General features: G+C 41.5%; 1 protein-coding gene across 1 annotated transcript in view; it reads left to right on the plus strand.

Moving 5' to 3' along the window:
* The window catches only part of FRAS1 (Fraser extracellular matrix complex subunit 1), a 293,351-nt gene that overhangs the window by 110,754 nt on the left and 157,757 nt on the right, over positions 1 to 24,840 (plus strand). Inside the window, exons 20-22 of the mRNA XM_047092267.1 lie at positions 14,638 to 14,790; positions 15,050 to 15,196; positions 20,708 to 20,854. Coding sequence (XP_046948223.1) covers positions 14,638 to 14,790; positions 15,050 to 15,196; positions 20,708 to 20,854 — 447 coding nt within the window. The remainder of the gene's footprint in view (positions 1 to 14,637; positions 14,791 to 15,049; positions 15,197 to 20,707; positions 20,855 to 24,840) is intronic.

Here is a 24,840-nt window from a genome sequence, read left to right on the forward strand (position 1 = left end):
ATGCCTGATGGGATGGCTGTACTTTTGAGTTCTTACCTGGAAGAGGAGATAATACCGAGAATAATATGTAGAGGGGGAGACCTGGAAATTTACAAACAGCTGATTTGCTAGGGTTGTACAATTCTGGGGGATTGAATTTTGTTTGTTTAGGCAGTAATGACAGAATGTAAGCAAAAGAAGACAAGTGTCAGTAAAGAAATATTATTCTGAGCATTTTCATATTGTATTCCATGGGACTCAAGTTTTAAACAATGGTTAATAGGTATTGCATGCAAAAAAAGACTTCTGGCTAAGTGAATTTGGGAAACTCTCGGTTAAATAAAGTGAAGCACTATTCTTTATTGCAGAATTTCTTAGAACCTTAAAAACGCAGATGTGCATTGTGAATTTCTAAAATGGAGACTGGACACCATTTCTCACACATTTCATTGCAGACCCCTCCCCTTTATTTGTTATAGCCTCTCAGAGCTGATGAGTGTTTTGCAGAACAGTCTTTGGGAAGTCCTGCAATGATTTTAACACATTTGACAATTTATTGGCACTCCCTAAAGGTAAAGTGAAATAATGAACCAATACTCAGATTATGGATTTCCTTTCCCTCCTTTCTTCCCTCCTTCCTTCCTTCCTTCCTTCCTTCCTTCCTTCCTTCCTTCCTTCCTTCCTTCCTCCTTCTGTCCTCTGGGCAAGCAGAAGGTCACCAAGAGGGCTCAGGTTTGCCACTCTCTTGCTTGTTGAAGAGCACCAAAGAGCAATCAATAATCATCTTCCAGTGTTAGGTCTGAGAAGTATTTGCTCTCTGAACCTAACTGAAGCCATTTGTGGACTGATCAGAAGCCCTGTTAACATCTTTCTTCCAAATCATAAAAAGAAAAACTTTTGAGTCCCTCCATGATTTCCCTCATTTATTGTCATCATTTCTGAAAGATGGGAGCTCTAAAAAATGGTGAAAATGTTAAAATGCACAAATTAAAGGAGCAACAAATGCCTGTTTTAGAATAAGCTGATACAACTCCAACATCAAGCAATGAAAACCCAAGTTCAAGTGGAACATAATTAAGGAGCTGGGAAGAAGCCCTGTGTGAGCCAGTGTGCCGGCTCTCTGCCTCCGTGCACCATGGCTTGAAGCCAGAGGTGAGAGCCAGTTCTTGTTTGACACCAGCTTCTGCATGTGGGGCAGGTGCGTTATCACTGCCCTACATCTTGCTGTAACTGCTTCTGCAACTACAAACTGAAAGGAAGGTGAGAGAAACACACTATAAACATGAAGCAGTTACTACCTTATTTTGATCATCAAAATCCTGCCCATCTATTCCCCATGATTCCATCCTTTCTAGGACCAGCTTCCTCTTGGCATGACCCACGTTAATTCCTGGTGGGCTGATTGTTTCTACCAGTTACCTAGTACTTGGCATTGACTAGCTCACATTTCCTGTGAGTGATCTTTTCGTGGTATCTAATAATAGGTGACTGTTCTGAGGGCTTCTTATGTGGCATGCATTGTGCTAATTGCTTTGAATGCATTTTGCCATTTAATATTAACAATGATCCTCCAAAGTAATACTAATGCTACATTTGAAGAAACTGAAACAGAAGGGTAAGTAATTTGTTCAAAATGACAAAAGTAGGAAGACAGGGCCAAGATTTGAACTTAGTGTGATTCCAAAATCTACATGTTTAACCATTTTGTTGTACTCTATGGTGCTAAATATAGTTTTACAACAATAGGGACTCAAGAACAATTTTTTGATTAGTGGATTAAAAGGTGGATTAAAAGGGACTGGCGCAACAGGATGCGATAGAGAGCATTGTTGGGGAATGTTCCAAGAACTTCCTTGTCTGTTTCAAATGCTAAGGAAGCTGTTTTAGACTGCCACCTACTCTTATTGTATATATTGTTATAAATACATACACTTTAAAGAAAAACATTAATGCACATTGAAATTTAATAATTTATATCATTCTGCATTTACTTTATTTTTTTTAATATTTATTTACTCATTTTTGGAAAGCACAAGTTGGGGAGGGTCAGAGAGAGGGGGACAGAGGATCTGAAGTGGGCTGTGAGCTGACAAGCTTACGGTAGCAAGCCCAGTGTGAGGCATGAACCGTGAAATCATGACCTGAGATGAATTTGGACACTCAACCGAATGAGCCACTCAGGTGCCCCACATTCTGCATTTACTTTAAATGTTTATTTCTTTTTGAGAGATTGCAATAGTGCAAGAGAGAGAGAGAGAGATGGGGGACAGAGGGTCTAAAGCTGGCTCTGTGCTGACAGCAGAGAGCCCAGTGTGGGGCTCAAACTCACGAACCAAGATATCATGACCTGAGCTGACTGAGCCACCCAGGCGCCCCTTACTTTAATCTTTTTCAGTGGATACGTTGCATTTTTTTATAGTCGTAGTCAGCACCTATGTATTTCTTTGTTCATTTCTCTTAAATATCACTTTAATTTATGTATTTCCGTGTGTTGGCAAATATTGGAAGAATCCACATTATCATCATTTGTAATGGCTAACTGGTGTTCCATTATGTTTGTTTTCCTTAATTTGAGTGGCCATTTCCTATCATGGAGCTGGGCAGTAACCAGCAGGAGGTGGATTTACCGCCTGGCCCATCAGGGGTTAAGTATGAGATGCAGGGTTTCAGCTGGGACTAGGTCTGTTTCTCAAGTTATTGTTAATAGTAACATTGGTGTGTTTCTGGAGTTTTATACTTTTCAAAACATTTTCTCATTTACCTTTTCATTTGATCGTCCAGGAAACCTTGCTGTAGAGGTGGGAATTCTTATTCTGTGGGAATTCTCAGTGCAGTGATGGACTGGCACATAGATGGTGATCAAGAAATGCTGTGTAAATACATGACTCGAATCTGGCGCCCTAATGATTACGATAATCCCTTCTAATGCTTCACATGGTAATTATGTCAAGGGTCTTTCTTCTTAGTGTGACCCATTTTTTGCTTCTTATCTCTTTCTTGTTCGCCTTCCACTTCATTCCATCTGGTCCAATTCTTCTATCTCTATATTTTTTCAATTTTCTAGTATCTTTTTTTTTTCTTTAAACACTTGCTGCTTTATTTTCCTTATCTTCTTCTTTGGCAATTCACTTTCTTTTCTTATTCTTCATCTTGTCAGCCTATCTCCTATTGCTTGAACTATGAATTGCATATCCAGTCTCTCTCCAGAACTTTCAGTGATTGTCTCTCCCTTGTTCTCCCAATTTGTGTTTTATTTAAGAGACCACCCTGTCTGCTGAAGGATGATTGAATATTTCAAGGTGTTTCTCTTCTTTACTTTTCCTTCCAGAAAAAAAAACAAAAAACAAAAAAAAAAACATGACCTATGCTTAAATTGGGGCCTTCCTAAATGAAAAAAAAAAAAAAAAAAAGGAAGAACTTGTGTATTCTCCTTCATGTGACTTCTACTAAATAATATCTTACCTGGCTTTAGTAATAACAGAAAGACCTTACTTAAAAACCTTCTACTTGGCAGGGCTCCCGATGAAATCAGGACTGCTGTTGTCTTCATAAGAACTGCAGGCCACAGTCTTGCTCAAAGAACACAACTGAATTTAGACCCACAGGTCATCCTCTCAGTACTAAAGATAGCAAGATTGCTAAGGCTGCACTTAGCCATGTTTCTTACACACATGTAAATCTCTGTGGTTTACATGCTATAGGCAAAAACAGTGATTTAGATGTAGGCGTGACCATCAGTACCAGTGTCAGTTCTGACTGGGCCTACAGCGGATAAAGAATAGTGGCCAATGGGGGCGCCTGGGTGCCTCAGTCGGTTGAGTGCCAACTTCAGCCCAGGTCACAATCTCACAGTCCGTGAGTTCAAGCCCTGCGTTGGGCTCTGTGTGGACAGCTCGGAGCCTGGAGCCTGCTTCAGATCCTGTGTCTCCCTCTCTCTCTGCCCTTCCCCCGCTCACACTCTGTCTCTGTCTCTCTCAAAATAAATAAATAGAATAGAATAAAATAAAATAAAATAAAATAAAATAAAATAAAATAAAATAAACATTAAAAAAAATTTAAGTGGGGTGCCTGGGTGGCTCAATCGGTTGAGCGTCTGACTTTAGCTCATGAGTTCGAGCCCCATGTCAGGCTCTGTGCTGACAGCTCAGAGCTTGGAGCCTGCTTTGGATTCTGTGTCTACCTCTCTCTCTATCCTTCCCCCACCCCCCCTCTCTCTTTCTCTCTCTTTTAAAAACTAAATAAACTTAAAAAATTTTTTTTTTTTATTTAAAAATAGTGGGCAACATTTTTCAGCATTTACTACATGCCAGCTCCTCACATGTATTATCTCATTTAATCCTGACTGCAAACCTTCCAGGTCAGTCCTATCATTGGTAGCATCTCCATTTTATAGCCCAGGAAACTGAGACTAGGGACATTAGCCAATTTAGTCAGTGTTTCACAGCCAGGAAGTAGTACAGCTGGGCGTTGAAGTGGGGCCACATCAGAGGGCACACAGCTGAGCACATGTCACCAGCCTCTGTCCAGTAAGACCTTCTCTGCTTCTCAGCAACTGTACTATTTGGAGCTCCCTTTGGTGTTTTGTCATCCTGCCCACCCTGGCCTTTTCTTGCGCACTGTCCCCACTTTCCCTCAACTCCAATCTCACTCAGATCAGTTTACATCTCTGCTTTCTTTCTCATTCAAAAGAATAACATGATCTGATAAAAACAACAACAAAAACTCTCCCTCACGTTTCTCCTCAAGTGTCTCTGCATCTTCTTTTAGATACTTCTTTTTCCTTACTTTCTCCGAGAAAGGAGTCCCCCTCACCCTGGCTCCTCCATCTGTGGCCTGGAGCCTGTCTGTGCATCACCCTTGTGAACTGGTCTTTCCAGGCAGTTATTTCCTCTTCTTGTTACTCATTTCCCCCCCTCCTTCCCTCCCTCCCCTCGTCCCCCAGCCCCTTTCCTCTGGGACCGCAGCATCCCTCCCAGCCTCAATCCAGTCCTCATTTTTGTTTTCTCCTCAGAGCCCATGTTTAGTGCACACGTGATGGCCATTTCCAGGCCCTCAGTTTTACATGTCTACCTCCTGGACAGCTACTGCACAGGAGCACCATACTCAAAAGCTCCAAAGGAAACTACCCATCTTCATTTCCCTTAATCTACCAGGTCCATTTCTTCCATCTGCTGAATTTCCTGTCCACCCACTACTGATTTTTCAATCAGGGTAATTCGAAAACAGTTGAGTTACCCTGCTTCCCCCCTGCCCTATTGCACATTCCAATCACTGCCGCATCTCACCAAGTTCAAGTCCTTCCTATTCTCTTTGGATAAAATATTCTCTGGTCCCCCTTAAATATATGTTGCATTTCAGGTGTGGCTTTCCTAAAGTAGACCCTGTCGTGAGCATCTCAAGGGAAGATGCAGCATCTGACTCAATGCTCTGTCTCCTGAGGTAACTTCCACAGTGCCTCACACCCAACTCACATTCCATAAATGTTCATTGAAGTGAACGTTTTCTTGTTGGGGAGGTAAACCAAGAGCAAAGCATGAGCTTTTGGAAGGCTAGGTAGGAGGCATCGTCATACACGGAGGAGTGGTTCTCATGACCCCTTGTTGGCAGCAAGAACTGGCACCAGAACTGAGCAGAGAGCTGTGCTCCGTCCATCTGGCACTGCCTCTCGCTGCTACAAAAGAACACAGGGTTTGTAAGAGCTCACTCACGGGTGGGCTAGGACAAAGCAATCTGTGGGGAAAGAGAGGGTGCTTTTTTCCCTTCCGCCATCTGTATGTTATTTTGTGGATTTCTTCTGTACTATCTCACAAGTAGTACCTCGTCAATTTTAAAGGTGGCATCTGAATTCCAATTCTATACGCACTTTAAGGGCCCCGAGTTCTGGCAAGAAATCATTTCTGTTTCGCCTGATGAGGAACAGCCACAAGTGCTGATTATTTTAACCGCTTCCAAACGCATTTAATGTGGTTGCATTAAGAACCTAATCGACTGACAGGACATTATTAAAAACTCACTGTGTGTCTAAATTTGTCTTTATAGGTCATTATTTATCAGCTAAGGAGTCACTGCCCCATAAAACCAACATCCAAAGCCATTGCTTTGACAGTATGCATTTACTTTAATATCTTCAAGCTTTTTTGACTTCGCTCCAAAGACGTGAAATAAGTCATTTCACTGCCGTGTGCTTCCATCCATCATGATTGTGGGTAATCCTCACTGATCCTCGAAGCAGAGCCTTTGTGATTTGAAGAAAGCATCACACAGTGATGACCACATGTAATTTCCCTACAGCTGCAGGGTGACATATTAGAGGATATTGCAGCTGCTGAGTCAAAATTTTTTTTTGTATATTTAAATTTTTAGCATGTCTGCATGCTGTGCATATTTAGGGAACAAATGGAATCCTCCACTTGCTTAAAAACAAGAAATGTATGTATTTCAGCCCGAGCTAATACTCCCTTTCCAGTCTCCCTTGTAATGTGTTCATTAATTTGTTTGTTTAAAGTGCTAATTCATTGGGTTTGTTAGCAAGCAGGCACACAAACAGCTGGAATTTCATCTGCCCTGCCCTGTACCACATGCTTATTCTACACCAGTAATCTGAAACAGGCTACGCATAAATGTATCCCGGGTCTCTCTTCTTTCTTTGTCACCCTTAATGAGTCATATTTAAAGACACTTCACTGTAATTGAAATCGTGACAAATAAAGATTTACTTACTGAGTAGCATTGCTAGGACCTGGAGAGACAGCCTCCGGAATAGGAGCTGCTTTTAAGCAATTAATGGATACACACTCACCATTTAGACATATTTGAGGTTAGCCTCCTTTTTTGATTACAGACAGCAAGGTCAGATGCAAATGCCTTACTTCACAGATGGGGCTTTTAGGATGGGACGTTAATCCTTGCAGAGGTTGCTAGATTGGTGGGTTGGAAACTCCATTCCCCTATTATAGTAACTGCAGCCCTGGTTCAAATTAAGCTGTGACAGTATAAACTTCCTCTAGTGAATCCTGTGAAATTGTTCCAAATGTCACCTGCAGGGAGAGGAATGGGCAGGAAAGGTGGGGTGAGGAGGATTATAGGGGAACTCACTCTGGTTTGTTGGCCTGAGAATACGGCTGCCATTTTGAGGACACAATTTCTGACACTAGTTGTGTTCCTACAGTGTGGGTCCAGCAAGGATCTGAGTTAGAATTTGTCAGATGGTCACCACCTACCAGGAAGAAAGCAAGAGTTGCCTCTAAATTAGCTTAATTCTTAGAAAATATGCCTATAGATTTTCCTACACGTGAAGTGACGGGTGTCAGAGTAGTTTCCCGGGACACATGGTCATCTGCTGCAGTGCCTGGATATGGGGCTCACACCACCTCTTAATTATGTTTACAGTGTATAATTAATACATTTGGCTGGCTGTGGGACATTTATCTTTTCATTATCTCAAATTCAACCAACAAGGCAGTTGTAAATTGTCACACACATAGAGCCAAGTGGCACCCTTTTCCTCTTGGCCTGAAGTAGATTTTGAAAACCAGGATGAGCCTTTTTCATGAGCCTCCAAATCCCCTACAACCTATTAGTATTTTAACTCCAATAATCTTTTTTTTTCTTTCATTCAACAAATAGGTAGGGACTACCCACTAGGTACTACTGATTTGGCCAAATTCTACTTTGTTTTAATTTTTAAAGGTATTTTAGAAGCTGACATTTTGCAGAAAGGTCTTCCTGGGGCATGCCTGAGAGACAAACCACTGGTATGTTGGCCTTCCTTCTCAAAAGAAATCCAAGATCTTCATTCCTGGTCAAGATAGCTTTCATGTACTTATGTTATAGTATTTTTTATATTCTTATTATGCCTAGTCCAGCACAAGCCTCATGAGAACAGTTCAAGAGTGGAATGTTATTAACAGAGAAAGTCTTCTAGATGTAATGGAGGGGAGGAGGTGAAAGAACAGCAGGGACCCTGGTCCCTCCCCCCAGAAAGGTTCATATTGAGAGTTGCTGTATGCCTGAGTTTTCTTAGATTGTTGGTTCTTTGCTATGGTTCTCATGTCTTCTCTCAACACTAGTTACCTTCTATATAACAATTTCTCATTTAAATCTGTAATAAAAAACACAGAGACCTCTGTAAATAGACTGGTAATGAATACACACACACACACACACACACACACACACACACACGCACATGCACACGCACATGCACACACCCATTCCTGATTGCCTTTGAGATAAAATACATATTCCTTGCCATGACTTACGTGGTATTCTAAAACTGGTACAGCCAGGTCCTAAGTGGTTCTTTTGTATGTTCTTCAAGATCCAGCCATATTGAACTTTTCTCAGTTCCTTGAAGGCATCCTGTTCTGTTGGGCTGCTGGGTTTTGGCCTAAGTTTTTCCTCTTCTTGGGACTGTTTCTCATCCTGTCCAGCTTACCCTCACTAGGGGTTCATGGCTCCACCTTCTCCAGGAGGCCTTCCCATCTCCTGGACTGGATCAGGACCCCTATTATAGATTTATATGGCACCCTGGTACTTAGCCTGTTAGCATTTTACAAAATGTTTGTAACAGTCTTCTGGCAGTCCTGCCTCTCAGTGTTTGCCATACACTCTATCATTGCTCATCCCACAGTGCCATCATCTCTACTGCCCTCCGACGCAGGTCTCAATTTGGAGAAAAACCCTCCTTAAGGCAAGAAGCATAGTCCAAGTCCACTTTACTGTTGGATCTTGAATATTCCACTTGGCTGCCTCCAACCTATTCTGTGGGAGTGGAAGGCAAGGGTAAAGTGAATGGTCTTTCTGCCTCTGCCCCTTCTTCCTCTCCAGATTGAAGCATTTTTCTGGGCTTGGGTACAGAAGTGAAGAATGCAGGGGTTGTATTGGTGGTGGAGGGCCTGGGTCTGTTAGCTCCAATGCACTTCAAAGTTTTGTTTTTTTCTTCCATCTTTCATCTGTTCCCTGGACTCTGGGAATTTGGTATCTTTGTAGATTTGATTCTGATAACTTTCTCTGGGAGTACATGATGGTCCATGCTTCCTGGTTCAATGGGGATAGTTACTTGCAGTGAATGAGAAAAGAACTCATTGGTTGATGTATCAAATTATTGTTTGATTACACATATTTCACACTCAACTGTAATTATATATCCAGGGTTGTTTTTTTCCCCACCATAATGAAAGCTCCATGCCTACAGTAGGCATTTAAACATTTTTATTGTTTGAAAGATTTTTTTAATGCTCAGACTCACTTATAATAAAAGAAATGTAAATGAAACCAATGATGTAATAACAGTTTTCACCAACCAGATTAAACAAGATTGCCTTACTATTTTTCAGTTCCTTAGTGCAGGCAGAGTTATGATGGAACAGTCTTATGAGTGGCTCTTGGAAATGTAATATGATACAAACTCCTGGAATGGAATTTGTAATACCTATTAAGAATTTTACATGTTTTTCATGCCTGTAGTGGTTAAAAGTACATGCTCTAGAGTCAGTGTGAAGATGACATGTGTGAGCAAATCAACCTCTGAGTCTCCATTTCCTCATCTTTAAAATGGGGATAATAATACCACCTACTTTATTTTTGCAAATGAGATTATGCATTTATAATAATTAGTATAGTACTCAATATATATTCAGAGCTCAATAAAGATAAGCTGTAATAATAATATGAATTGCATCCTTGACAACGTCTTTGGGGAACTAATCTAAAATGCACAAAGGTCTTATCTGGGCCTTCATTATGAAAATGGACAAATTGGAAGTAAATGTTCAAGTACAGTTGACTCTTGAACAACAGAAGTTTGAACTCTGCGGGTCCACTTATATGTGGATTTTTTGTTGTTGTATAAATACAGTACAGTACTGTGAATATGTTTTTTCTTATGATTTTCTTTCTTTTCTTTTCTTTTCTTTTCTTTTCTTTTCTTTTCTTTTTGAGAGAGAGCGAGTGAAGGAGAAGCAGAGAGAGGGGAACAGAGGGTCAGAAGCAGGCTCTGTGCTGACAATAGAGAGCCTGATGCGGGGCTTGAACCCGCAAACCATGAGATCGTGACCTGAGCTGCAGGCAGATGCTTAACCTACTGAGCCACCCAGGCTCTCCATTTCTTATGATTTCTTAACATTTTCTTTTCTCTAGGTTACTTTATTGTAAAAATACAGTATGTAATGCATATAACATGCAGAATATTTGTTAATTGATTAACTTATTACAGTCACCTATTTAAGGCTTCCAGTCAATAGTAGGCTATTAGTAGTTAAGTTTTTGGGGAGTTGAAAGTTGTACACGGATTTTTGACTGGGCAGAGGTCAGCACCCCTAACCCTTGGTTTTTCAAGGATCAACTATATAAGAAAAATGGTAAATTTCCTGTTTGTTTATTTAAAACTGGGATATTATGCAGTCCCTAAAATGATGTTTATAAAGAGTTCCTAATGATATGTAGAAATGCTGATGGTATTGAGTTAAAAAAAGATACTAAATGACAACATTTAATATAATCTCATCTATGTAAAGAGATATATATGTAAAATTAATACAGAAAAAGAACTAAGATAAAAATGTCAATGTTAGTAGTTATTTACTCTGAGAGGGCTACTTAGGGTGATTTTTGTTTACTTATACTTAGTAAAAGTGTTTTTCATATTTTCTGCCATGGCTCACTTTGTATTCAAAAAATAAAACCTCAAGCTTCTTGTCTGAACCACATTCAGCCCCTCTTCTGGGCAGAAGATTGCAGTGGCTCCCAGGCCTGAGCCTGAAGCTTGCTTACAGGTGGTACCCAGTGGGACTGACCACTTGTAGCCTATCATGCCCGAGTTCTGTGGTCTGTTCTCAGGAACTATACTTATTGGATTGTAAATCAAAACACAGGTATTAATTCTCACGCCCTTTTTGCCCTGGTTTCTGGCTTCTTTCCCTGCACATCATTACTCATTTTGAGCTCTCCCAAAGAAATCTCTCCTATAAAGAGATTTTGACTTCAAGCCTTTCAAGACAGAAGTATTTCCCAGGTTTTAGGAGTTTATTTTTCTTTTCTGGTTGGTTTAATAAAAGCCAGATTGGATTGACTCTAGAGCAGGATTTCAGAGCATATTTAAGTGGCCTTCTGATAGAGCTTGTAAGTGAGAGAGTTGGAATGGGAGGTTTGCATGAATATATTAACATGGGATCACTTAGTTTGTTGCTTTGGAATGAATTTATTCATAGGATTGGGTGTTCAGTATGACTTTTTAAACCATGGATGAATGAATAAGGGATGCATACAGGTTGCAAACAAAAAGAGGGAGTCCAACTTCCAGATTGGGATACTTTCTCATGTGTAAGGAAAACTTTAAACTTCCTTGCATTAATGCAATGCTTTGGGCAACCTGCATTTGATTGTTTTATATTTTCAGGTGTCATTTATTGATTTCTCTTTGCCTCTGGGTACTCACTCCAGAATGCAATGTGATATGTCTGGCAATTGGTCTGATGCTTTCTTGAGGCTTAACATGGAGCTATGAACAGAGGCAGAGGCCTTGAGTGATTTTGGAGTCTCAGACTCTTGAGCCCTTTCCACTGGCTTCTAGTAGCTGTATACCAAAATATGATGCAAACAGCCATGTGTAGTTTAGGACCTTCAGAGAGTGAGAATTGATTAGGGGATGGCAGAAGTTGAGTGTGGTGAGGAATCCCTACATTTATCAGGCAGTCAGAGGCAGAGAACAAGGACCTGGCCATGAAGAGCACCAGGATAAAGCATATGAAAGCAGAACAGGGGTCAAAGAGAAGGGTGGCTGGGAATGTCCTGTGTTACAGAGATCTCCCGGTGGGTTAGAAATTAAAGGAAGCTGTTAGATTTGGTCATAAGAGGGGGTGAGAGACATTTTCAAGGCAATACCACAGCACTTTCGTGGAGGCTGAAGCAGATCCTGGGGAGCTGAGGAGTTAGGGAGGCAGGGAAGTTGGGTGGGGAAGGGAAGGCAAGAAACGGCAGCATGGTTGTGGAGAAAAACTTTGGAGGGGTAGGTGATGCAGAGGCTGTTCAGAGGTTGAGGTCAAGGAGAGTGAAGAGAGGTGGGATAAAAGATGCAATAATGCTGAAAAAATGTTCTAATGTTGAAAATTGGATCAAGGATGTGGGTGGAGGAATTAGCCATTTTATCCTCTGAGAAGACAAGAAATAAAATAAAAATGGGTAAAGAAAGATGTTTTGAGGCTGACAGGAAGGAGTCGAAGGTGCTCCTGCTTGATGGGCTGAATGAAGTAGAAGATAAGAGAATCTGGGAGGAGGTGGGAGGAGGTGGGCAGGGTTGGGGTGGTGCCTGGAGCCAGGAGCAAGGGTTTACAAGCAGCTGCTGTGTGAGTGGGAAGGAGCATCCACAGTCTAGCTGTAGCTTCCTTGAGAAGTAATTAATGCACATTACACTCATTTCAAGAGCTTCTAGAGATCCCCAAGATCAGACAAATTCATAAATATTTATTTATTGTACCCACAAAGTACTCCAGAGATCTTCTTACTTTCTCTTCAAAGCGTCCTTGGTGATTATTCTTTTTCATTCCTTTAATTGCACACCAGAGAAAGCCTCAGTTAGATGCAACTAGTTTTTAGACCACTGAACACCTGCAGATCTTGTTGATGCATGCCTGAGCCCAGAACTCTTGGTAAGTGCTGGCTTGAAAGAGGAAGAGGCCGTGACTTTTCAAATAATGGAGCCTTGAATTAGTAATGTTGCTTGGGTTTCTCCGGTTTCCAACCCTAGCAAGGGCACCTGCTCGTTCAGGTCATTGTCAAACACGGTCACCTCCATTTGTTCCAGTAACTTTTGAAGCTTTTTGAATCCCCCCTTTTGCTCCTGGCACTGTGAGGAGGGCACAAGAGAAAGAGAACATTGTATGGAAACCATACACTGAATCAGGGGGAAGTAGCCTCGTATTTCTCTCAGTACAGTCATTGCTTCCTTTACAATTTACCAAAGGTCTGTAATGAGGATTAATTTGGCTTTTAGGGATTGAAAATTGTTCCTAATAAAGGGAAAAGGCTACCTGTAATTTGAAACTCCCAAAGTTCAGAGAAGGGTCAGGGGCTGTTAGTTTACATGCCCAGAAGAGTCAGCATTTTGGGGAGGACGCTTTGGGCTCAACTTCTGGAGTGGTTGTGCAGGTCCCCAAATGGCTTCTTGTGGCAATGAGTGGGTGCAGGTGTGGGGCTGAGATCTATTTCTCCTGCGGGGAACCCATCTCACCTGGTCAGCAATTAAGTCTCACTGAAGGTATTGAGAAAAAGACCTGTTTAAACAGATTTCAGGGGGCAGGTTATCTGCAGTGATTGACAGTGATTTTTTTATGTTTGTTTATTTATTTAGAGAGAGAGAGAGTTGTGTGCTCATGTGTGGGGGAGGGGCAGAGACAGAGGGAGAGAGAGAGAGAGAGAAAGAGAGAGAGAGAGAGAGAGAGAGAGAGAGAGAGAGAGAGAATCCCAAGGAGGCTTCATGCTGTCAGGGCAGAGACCGACATGGGGCTCGATCTCACAAACCAGGAGATTATGACCTGAGTAGAAATCAAGAGTTGGACGCTCAACTGACTGAGCACTCAGGCGACCGATCATTGACAAGGATTTTTTAATCTAAACATTGCTTGAGATCACAATCTCTATCGACAAGACCCTGAGCTGAACAAGACATCAGGTCCCTGAGTAGTGCCTTAGCAAGTGCAGACAGTGCTTTGAATCCTTCAGGGATAGATGGAAAAGCCTGTGGTTAGAAGTCTAACCTTCCATTTCCTAGGCCTTTACTCTTCTTTCACTTTGGTGGGTAATTCAGGATTTGTGGATTTTCTTCCACCTTTGGGATGGAGGATGGCAAACAGGACTTGAAGGGTGATTCCACCTAAAACGAGGCAGAGGACGTGTTCACCAATAACGGGAGCTGAACGCAACCAGATTCTTTAATTAAAGGATGACTATTTTATAGGCGAGAAGAGAGACCGTGCTGGCCATGCCAGATGCTTTGTCTTAGAGCCTTAATCACAACTCGTACAGCAGGGCTTCTGTGAATTATGTATCGGGTCATGAAAACAACTTTTCAACTCGCAGCTCTTCCTTGTAACTTTTCCTCTGTTTGAAGACTCAAGTTTTCCACCAACTCAACTCAGTTTTCTACTAACCCCAGCCCCTCCATATCAACACCTGAGACAGGTATATGGACTCTGGGAGGCCAATTCCTGAGAAGGCAGCTTGTGGAGGGAGCTGTGCCCAGCTCAGGAGCACTGTGAAGGGGCGAGGGTAGGGGGGCAGAGCACGCTGGGCCAGAGTTCTCAGCACCCTTGGGGGAAATGTTGATGATATTGATGGTACTATTCCTGTTAGTCTGACAGTTCTCTCTGTACTCCTAGCAAGGATCTATCATATGCCGCCCCAGTACTTGAAGGTCGTTGAGTTGAAAAGGGATGACAAGTGAATAGCTGTGCTGGGCCTGGCCATTTGCTAAAAACCTCAAACACACAATTTGTACAGGTCCCAAGCGTCTACTTTCCCGATGTATGCTGCCTTCGAGCTCTTTTCCTGCTTTCCGTGCTGCAGCGGGGGTAATTGCGATCCCTTCTGCCCTTGGGTGTGGTAATGAGACCTCGTGCTCATGCTGTCCATGCCTTCTGTGTGCTCCCCTGCCCTCTCCAGACTGCCATCCTCTGTGCCAGCACTGTGCAGCCGACCTCCACAACACCGGGAGCATCTGCCTGAGCTGCCAGAATGCCCGGTACCTGCTGCTGGGGGACCACTGTGTTCCTGATTGCCCTTCTGGATTCTACTCAGAGAGAGGAGCTTGTAAAAGTGAGTAAGTGCTGGATACAGGAGCTGGTGGTGCCTCACGAGTTTCTCTTTGGGGCAGTAGTGGAGAAGATTTGAACCGAGAGAGAGAGAGAGAGAGAGAGAGAGAGAGAAGGCGGGAAGCATGCTGTGAGACAGTAAACCAGACCAGCTAACATGCTAACATTCTCAGTTGGGGCTTTTACTAACGCCTCTCAGGCTGCTGCTTTGGAAAGGAGTTTGACTTCATAGATTCTCTTTGTGTCTCTTTTTTTCTCTGCAGAATGTCACTCCTCCTGCAGGACCTGCCAGGGTGCAGGACCCTTCTCCTGCACCTCCTGTGACGCCAACCTCGTGCTGTCCCACCTTGGGACCTGCAGCACCGCCTGCTTCCCCGGGCACTATCTCGATGATGGCCGTGCTTGTCAGCGTAGGTTTTTAAAAATGAAATTTCTCTCCTTTCCTGCTCTTCTGGAGTCACTGCAGGAAATATTAAGTTCTTGCGTCCATATTCCCACTTGATAGCCTTTACTTTTTTAAAAAGACAGTTAAGGGGTGCCTGGGTGGCTTGGTCGGTTAAGCGTCGGACTTCGGCTCAGGTCATGATCTCATGGTCCGTGAGTTCAAGCCCCGCGTCGGGCTCTGTGCTGACAGCTCAGAGCCTGGAGCCTGTTTCAGATTCTGTGTCTCCCTCTCTCTCTGCCCCTCCCCTGTTCATGCTCTGTCTCTCTCTGTCTCAAAAATAAATAAACGTTAAAAAAAATTAAAAAAAAAATAAATAAAAAGACAGTTAATCTACAAAGGTGTATGGATGCCATTAGCAGGCTATAATTCAGACATTGGCCTAACCGGGAGGTGCTGGGCTAGGGATCTCCTCTGCGAGGACCAGCTGTGTGATCTGAGGCCACTCATTTAGCTTCTCTGTTCTCTAGTTACCTCATTTTTAAAATAGTATTGGTCTATTTTATCCTTGTGGTTTCTCTCGGCAATTCAATTCCAAGATCCTGAGCAGAGAGTGGAACTCGCTCTGGTACACAATCAGTGACCAGTGACCTAAGCACTTGTCTGGATTTAATTTGTTTTCTGTATATATTTGTTGAATATTGACAATGCACAAGGCTTGACATGCCACAAAGCATTTGGTTTCTGTTCAAACAGTAGTTATTTTGTCTCGCATGAGAGTTACTTGTATAGATGTCTTATTTCTCAAGTAAGTCAAAATATGATTAATTACTTGTGTCAGGCACAAACAAAGAGTTAGGATAAATGAGGGAAAGGGCAAATTGGAGTAGAAAAGAAATCAGGAAATCCTTCGCAGATGAAGGAACATTTTTTGTGATATGCTGAGGCGGCTTACTTTATTTCAATCACTAAAGTGTCATTTGCAAAAAAATTTTGTTATACTTTTTCCTTTTGAAAATGACAGCCAACAAATACAGAGTTGGTATTTCAATTTTATGTCCTAGAAGTACCATACTGAGGGAATTATAGACTGGTGGTTAGGAAGGTGGGCTCTGGAGTCATGTGACTAAAGTTCAAGGCCTACCTACCACTTACTAGCTTTGTGCCCTTGAGCAGGTGAATTAACTTCTAGGCCTCAGTTTCTTTTTCTGTCAAAGGGGGATTATAATGGTACCTTGCACTTGGCATGGATCTTAGCAGGGAACAAGCTTTCTGTATAGATTAACTATTGTCATTGTCTTCGTCATCATCCTCCTCCTCCTCCTCCTCCAGAATGAGAGGCAAAATCAAGCAGTTTAAGATATTTATATTTTATAGACAGAAAGATAGTTACTACTATTAGTTTACTGAGATGCTTGCAAGGATTTACATTTGAAATGAATTTATGTGGGACTCACCATTTTGCATCATCTGTTGAGGTACCAGAGATAAACAGCCTTTTCAGACTCATGAAAAATTTCTTTGCTTTTATAACAAAAACTTTGCTCAGTATATATCAACTGTCTACCAGTATCTACAGATTCTCTAACACAAGAGACACGAATGAAATACTTGCATGTTCTGTTCAAGAGCAAGAGACTGTTGGTGGAGAAATGGTGACTGAGATTGATGAGGCTCTTCACAGCAGTGGAATCACAGAAATAAAAGTTCAAAAGAAAAAAATAGAATCTTTGGATGACAAAAAAAAAAAAAAAAAAAAAAGACCATTGCATCAAAATGTTTCTTTCTGAGAAGATTTTTCCTTGGTGCAAGGTGATTTCCGCACAAATACATTTTCTGTGCTACCATGTAAATAGGATTTCATAGACTATTTCAGTTAAATCAAGAACCTCCCAGCTTTAGTCCTTTGCTAAAGCTTAAGGTTCATTCTTTCAAAGATTGAATGAAGCATGCCCTTAAGTTGGGATATTTGAGTTTCTAGCATGTAAAAAAAAATCAACAGTGTTCCCGTCTAACGCTCATCATTGTAGACAATTATAGGCCTGACAATTTTAGAAATTGTGCAGTGAAGGGCTTTTAAGGAAATATAACCGGTATTAAGGGGAGGCATTAATAGAAGAAAGTAAGAGCTGGAGAACTGTCTGGATTTTGGTTATAGAAATGTTTAGAAATTATATACTGAGCTCTATATTCAAGGATAATCAGTTGAGGCAGGAACTTTAAAAAAGAGATGATAAATGAGGCTCTCAGTACTTGAAACTGTAGCACTTTAGAGGTGAGGAGGAGAACTCCAGGGTGGCCAGAGGCAACCTTGCACCCACTGCAAGGATTCGGTGTCACTCCCCCTCACAGACTTCTACCGATGAGGAAGGACACCAGGTCCATTGCAGGGGGTGATGGTTTTTTCATTGTCCGACTGTTCTTTCTCATCGGCCCTCCAATGCTCCCCTCTGGAGCGGTATAGAATAAGTCCCCTTCCCCATTCACCTTATTGCCTTCCAAAGTTTGAAATTAACTGTCATTTCCCACTTGCACTTTGCTGCTCTGACAAAACTGGAGCCAACAGAGTATTGGAGCAGCAGTGGATGACCCTCTCTCAGAGCCTGTTTAACAAGGAGGGTGGACTTCCTGAGCTGTGAGGTCCCTTCCTCCTTGATGAGTGATCATTAAAGTACATTTCTGCTTCCCTCACTGGTCCACCTACCACCATCTTCACTGTCCTCTTGGCACTTTCTGGGGTCCCAGACCTCAGAGAGCAGCACCAGGGACTCTAGATGTGACCACACCAACATGACTAATACCATGTGTGGTCTGAATATCCGAAGATGGAGAAAATGCTCCTTACCCACATTCTTTTGGAGACGGAAGCTGAAAAACCAAGGGGCTTTGGTATTGCAGAACTGCTCTGAGTAGGACAAGGTCATTTGTGCATTGCCTTGGTAAGAGATGAGGGGTTCAGTGAAAGAGGAAGAAAGGTTCAGATAGACATGGTGGAAGCTCCCTGATCCTCGGTGTGATATTGCTGCATCCCTCCAAATCTCCATATAGTCTTCTAGCATTTCAAAACGCACAAATCCATTTCTTTTGGAAGCCAGTATGAAGGCCTGCATAGAAGGATTCAAGAATAAGAAGATATATCGGCGCTTGAGGAAGTAAATCACAAGACGCTCTCAGCTATCAGGACAGGGCATTGTCCTGTAACTCTAAGCTGGGGAAGTGGCATTTGGGCTTCATTTTGCAGCTCTATGCCAAGCAGCGGGTCCAGCTAACCTTTAGGTCATATCAAGGCTCTGCAGTTTAAGATTGAGTTGGTTTCTTTAGTCACCATATCATACCTTTAATAAGCTTTTAATCAACTAAAATTCTTAGATAATTTTTTATAGGAACTACTGTCTAAACAGGCCTCCTGTTTCCTTTATTTGTGCAATTGGTTAAAGGCAATAAATGTAGGACCTACAGTTTTGCTTATTTCATCTGATTCCTTTTAGTTTATTGCTTTAACTAGCTAAAACTGAGTTTGAGTTGTTCTGGCAAAATGTGACTATTAGGCGTATGTGGCATATTTAAATATCATTAGCATTTCTTTGTTTTTATTAAAGTTATTAATAAAAATATTGATCGAGTAAAAAATTAAGACTTCATCATAATATTCTACTAAAGACATTTTACTAATTGCAAAGATTTACTGATAACTTTTTGAGTATGTATTTCAACCGTCTTCAAATCCACCTAAAACTACTAGTCCTCCCTTAATTTTTGTATTCACAGGCTTATCATTGAGATTTTTGTCAAACCGTTTGCCAAAATTAAGATACATCATGTGTAAAAATTCTACCCAAATTAAAAAAAAAAAGAAATGGCAGTTTAATTTCATATAAGTTTCCAAAAATTAAAATATTTATTTCTAATTATTCTCAAACCATCTGTTTGATAATCCAGTCTAGAATTTTTCTAGGACCTTTAATTACCAATCTACATATTCTAATGAATATTTTATATCAATGACATTTCTCATATGTGAAACAAGAGGACTTCTTTTTTATTTTTACCAGGAGGTAATCTTCCTGCACTGTGCCACACACTTTGATATTCTCTAGATCTAAAACTCACATGATCATTCTCTAGATTTTTCCTCTGACAGGTACTTAGAGAAAATTTCAGAATGAGGCTGAGATACTAATGCTTGAATATATATAATTAACAATATCTGGCTTCTTTCATTTATGTGCATATGTTTATCAAACACCCACAATATGAGGGATGACCGGCTAGGTACTGGGCACTATTGGAAGGAACAAAACAAACCTGGTCTTTGCTTTCATGAAGCTTATAGCTTAAAGGATGCAGAAGATAAATAATCACTTAAATGAAAATTATTATGTATGGCATGAATGAAATGTCTGGGGTGCTATAAGAGCAGTGACAGGGAGACTTGCTTTAGAGAGTCAAGGAAGGCCTTCTTGAAGAAGTCACTGAAGAATGCATAAGGGTTAAAGACAAGAGACTTAGAGATTATATTGAGAGGATTCAAGTGTGTGTATTAAGATATCTAGGTAGAAAGAATGGAGGCAATAATGGAGAAGCAATATTTGCAGAAATGATCGCTGGAAACTTTTCAGGTTTGAAGAAAGATAGTGAGTTTATAGATGAAAGTGTCCTCTGAAACCTGAGCAGTATAGATTTAAAAAAAAAATCACTCTTATGGGGACATGGACAATAGAATGCAAGGGGGTCAAACTTAGTAAGGGGAAACCAATTAGGAGGCTATGACAGTTGTCTGGTAGGAGATAGTGATGGCTTAGATGTATTGGTACATGGGGATATGGAGAAAAACAAAAAGTTCTGAGAATCACATAGAAAACTTTGAATAAATAGGATTCAATGAGTGAGTGGATTAGGAATGAGAGAAAGGGGGGTGTCAAGATAGCCTCCAAGGTTTATAGCATGGACAACTGAGGAGATAGAGAAATGCCAGTTGTTAAGTTAGGGAAGATGGAAGCATGACCACATTTGGGGATCATCCCTGAATGCTTGAATTCAGTAGCTGCTGAGAATTACAAATGGGTGAATCAGTAAGCCAGGCCTCCTTAAAGTCCTTTGTGACTTAAAATATGGGATTTCCTGAGCTTCCCAATAAAGTTGATACCTAATTTTTATCTTGGCATCATTCAAAAATCTGAGTCCACATCATGAACTACAGGGGACTTGATTCCTTAAGAAGTAAGGTTTAAACACCTCTCGACTATTATTCCAGAGATCCTGGAGTAAATATAAGTTCTGTGGCTACATCACAGTGCAAGTTGGATGTGGGATTTCAATTCTTGGGTTTATAATTTATCTTCTCTGGGTTTATAATTTATCTTCTCTGGAAAATAAGAACATTTTCTTTTCTGTTGATCACAGGGGAGGGTTATGAGCCATAATTAAAGAACAGGTTGGAGCAGTGCTTTGCTCCTTTGTAACATCTGTCTAGGTTTGATCAGTGCTTCAGTATTTGCAATTGTAATGATCTGGTCATTTTCTTTCCCTATCTGCTCAGCATGCAGCACACATTGTAGAAGCTGTGATTCACAGGCTGGCTGTACCTCCTGCCGAGATCCAAACAAGGTCCTGCTCTTTGGGGAATGTCAGTATGAGAGCTGTGCCCCACAGTACTATCTTGACTTCTCCACCAAGATATGCAGAGGTAAAGCTCTTCCTGAACTATGCATTGATTCTTTTACTCAGTGAGCTCCCTTTACTGTAAATGTCTGCTCCCCCACACTGGGAAAATACTGTCATATGTTTAGACTTTCTCTGGTGATAGCAAGAAGTCATCATGTATTATGAATGTATGTATGTAATTTTTTCTTTGTATGTAATTTATTTTTTGTTTTTTAACGTTTATTTATTTTGAGAGAGAGAACATGATCAGGGAAGGGGCAGAGAGCAAGGGGGAGAGAGACAATCCTAAGCAGGTTCTGCACCATCAGTGCAGAGCCAGATGTAGGGCTCGAACTCACAAACCATGAAATCATGACCTGAGATTAAGAGTTGGCCGCTTAACTGACTACACCACCTAGTCACCCCTGTATGTAATTTATTAATCAAGAAAATATTTTTTGTTTATTTTTTTAATTTTTTTTAACATTTATTTATTTTTGAGAGACAGAGAGAGACAGAACATGAGCGGGGGAGGGGCAGAGAGTGAGGAAGACACAGAATCCAAAGCAGGCTCCAGGCTTCAAGCTGTCAGCACAGAGCCTGACATGGGGCTCGAACTCACAAACCATGAGATTATGACCTGAGCCGAGGTCGGACACTTAACTGGCTGAGCAACCCAGGTGCCTGTTTATTTTTTAATGTTTATTTGTTTTTGAAAGAGAGAGAGAGACAGAGCCTGAGCAGGGGAGGGGCAGAGAGAGAGACACACACACAGAATCTGTAGTAGGATGTTCGTTAGTCTCCAAGTATTTGTTGTTTTTCCAATTTTTTTCTTGTAGTTGATTTCGAGTTTCATAGCATTGTGATCTAAAAATATGCATGGTATGATCTCGACCTTTTTGTACTTGTTGAGGGCTGTTTTGTGTCCCAGTATGTGATCTAGGAGAATATTCCATGTGCACTCAAGAAGAATGTGTATTCTGCTGCTTAAGGATCAAATGTTCTGAATATATCTGTTAAGTCCATCTGGTCCAGCGTGTCATTCAAAGCCATTGGTTTCCTTGTTGATTTTCTGTTTAGATGATCTGCCAATTGCTGTAAGTAGGGTGTTGAAGTCCCCTACTATGATGGTATTATTATCAATGAGTTTCTGTATGTGATTAATTCATTTATTTATTTGGGTGCTTTCATGTTGGGGGCATAGACGTTTACAATTGTTAGGTCTTCTTGGTGGATAGACCTCTTAATTATGATATAATGTCCTTCTTAATCTCTTATTACAGTCTTTATTTTAAAATCTAGGTTGTCTGATATAAGTATGGCCACTCCAGTTTTCTTTTGGTGGCCATTAGCATGATAGATGGTTCTCCATCCAGGAGACACAAAATCTGAAGCAGACTCTAGGCTCTGAACTGTCAGCATAGAGCCTGATGTGGGGCTTAAACTCATGAACTGCAAGATCCTGACCTGAGCTGAAGTCAGATGCTTAACGGACTGAGCCACCCAGGTGGCCCTAATGTTTATTTATTTTTGAGAGAGAGAGAGAGCGGGGGGAGGCAGAGAGTGAGGAAGACACAGAATCCGAAGCTGGCTCTAGTCTAGCTGTCCGCACAGAGCCTGACACAGGGCTCAAACTCATGAACAATGAGATCATGACCTGAGCCATAGTTGGAACCTTAACCGACTAAGCATCTAGGTGCAAGAAAATATTTTTGAGCACCTACTGTGTGCCAACTATTGTGGAGGGTTTTGGTAATTAGACCAAAGGTGGCACACTGGAAACCCCCAGGTTGTAGTTGGTCTAAGACAGGGTTATTTTTGGTCCACCTAGTGTTCTAGTGTTTTAAATTTTTTAACTAATGCATTTTATATTTTATGTAATTTTAAAATTTTTATTTTAGAGAGCATGAGTGGGGGAGGGGCAAAGAGAGACTGAGAATCCCAAGCAGGTTCCACACCCAGTGCAGAGCCCAACATGAGGCTCAGTCCCACAACCTGTGAGATCATGACCTGAACCGAAATCAAGAGTCAGTTGCTGAACTGACTGAGCCACCCAGGCCCCCCTCATTAATGCGTTTTAACATGTAGAAGAATCACATACAAAGACTGAGTTTTCCTGTCTGTTTTGAAAAAGCCAGATGATCTGGCCACCCTGGGTGTGCGTTTCCATAATGCAGCAGTTGGTCGCAGATGAGTAGGTCTTGTCCTGTTGCATCTTCAGATCACCACAGTCTCCAACCCTCCCTATCCTGTCACACCAGGCCTGGTTCATAGATTTATATGACTTTCCTGGGACCTGGAGCCACTTGCATTTACAACTCTAGATTGCTAGACTCTATGCTTAATGCTTATCTTATTTGTTCATCTCTGTCTAACAGACTGAAATGAGTAAAGGCATAGTCCTGTGCTCGAGGAGTTTATAAGGGGGCAGTTTCAAAAACCGAGTACCCTTTTCCTTGTTCTGTCAGTAGTTAGAATTCTTGGGGCTTTTGCTCTTTGAATGGCAGTGGTCAGCAAGGAGAAGAACAGAGGTAAAGGCTGGATTTTCCTTCTATTCCATTTCCCTTCTCCATTCGTCCATTCTACATGTCTCCCATCTCTTAGCTGGGGCTCAGGTAGAGAGGCCAAACATCTATCACATATGCTGGTATGTTTTAAAGCTTTGCAAAATTGCACACTATTCAAAGGAATTCTCTTTGTAGTCAACTTAGGTGGTCTCTGGTGCTCAAGACCACAGAAGCTTTGCTGTTTTTTCCCTTCTAAACAGTGGTTGTCAGTACGTGGTGAAAAACAAGATTATCACGAATCCTCCATGTTGTAAATGATTTCATAACTTTGCTGGCAGTTTTCAAGGCTCTGCTTTAGTCATTTTCCCTCAGGAGTGATTCAGCCAAATAAATGAGCGGGATTAACTTTAGAAATCTTGGAAGCACGTGCACTGTCTTACACATTTACCTGCTTCTTTGGGCCTTAGAAATGTTGCATCAAGAAAGAGAGAAAGGTGACTAATGAGAAGTTTCCTCAGTTCTCAGCTGGGAGGGGTGGTGGAGTGAGGATGTCCTGAGTGGAGAATGCTCTCCAAGAAAAACAGTTCAGCAGCAAACATTTATTAAGCTGTTACTCTGTGCCAGGCACTGTGCTAACTCCTTTGCATTCATTCTTTCATTTACTCTGTGCAATAGCCTTATGAAATAGGTACTATTCTTGCCTCTGTCTTACAGATAGGGAAACTGATGCTCAAATAACTTAAGGAAGATGTGTAAGACATGTGGATGAACAGTATCTAAGCCATGGCTTAAATGGAGACTTGTGTGTCTTCAAAACCCAAGTACTTAACCTATCTTGTCCCATCTTCCATGCATGAAGGACTTAGTTTGCCAGCTAGAACTTTGGCTCTCAGGCATGAGTTTTCTAGCTGCATCAGAGTTGCCTGGGCCTTTAAAAACCACAACAACTATGGGGCACTTGGGTGGCTCAGTCGGTTAAGCATCCAACCTTGGCTCAAGTCATGACCTCACAGTTCGTGAGTTCAAGCCCCTCATTGGGCTCTGTGCTGACAGCGCTGAGCCTGGAGCCTGCTTCAGATTCTGTGTCTCCCTCTCTCTCTGCCCCTCCCCTGCTCGTTTTCTCTCTCTCTCTCTCTCTCTCTCAAAAATAATAAATAAACATTTAAAAAACCCACAGCAACTATAACAACAACTATAATAGTCATAAGAACAAAAACAATAGTGGCCCCAACATGTTTTCTTTTGCCTCAGTTCTTGAGACTAACTGAATAGTTCTGATGTTGGGCCTGATAATCTGTATTTCTAACAATCATTCTGGATCCCATGGGTGCAGTTCCAAGGTTGGAACCCATGAGCACATTAACTCCTTGAAGTCAGAGTCTACCCACTTTTTCTACCCATCTTTTAGTGCTCTGCATTCCATAGGTGCTTACTGAGCAAAGAACATGTTAATGAGTCAGCTCTACTGCTAGGGAGATCTTCTGTGATTTCTGTAAGCCTCTTCTTTCTGGACTGTTCCTTT

This window comes from Lynx rufus, unplaced genomic scaffold (genome assembly GCF_022079265.1).
Source record: "Lynx rufus isolate CCGP_SWC_20201006 ecotype Redwood Valley unplaced genomic scaffold, mLynRuf1.p SCAF_3, whole genome shotgun sequence".
In the NCBI taxonomy this organism is placed as follows: Eukaryota; Metazoa; Chordata; class Mammalia; order Carnivora; family Felidae; genus Lynx; species Lynx rufus.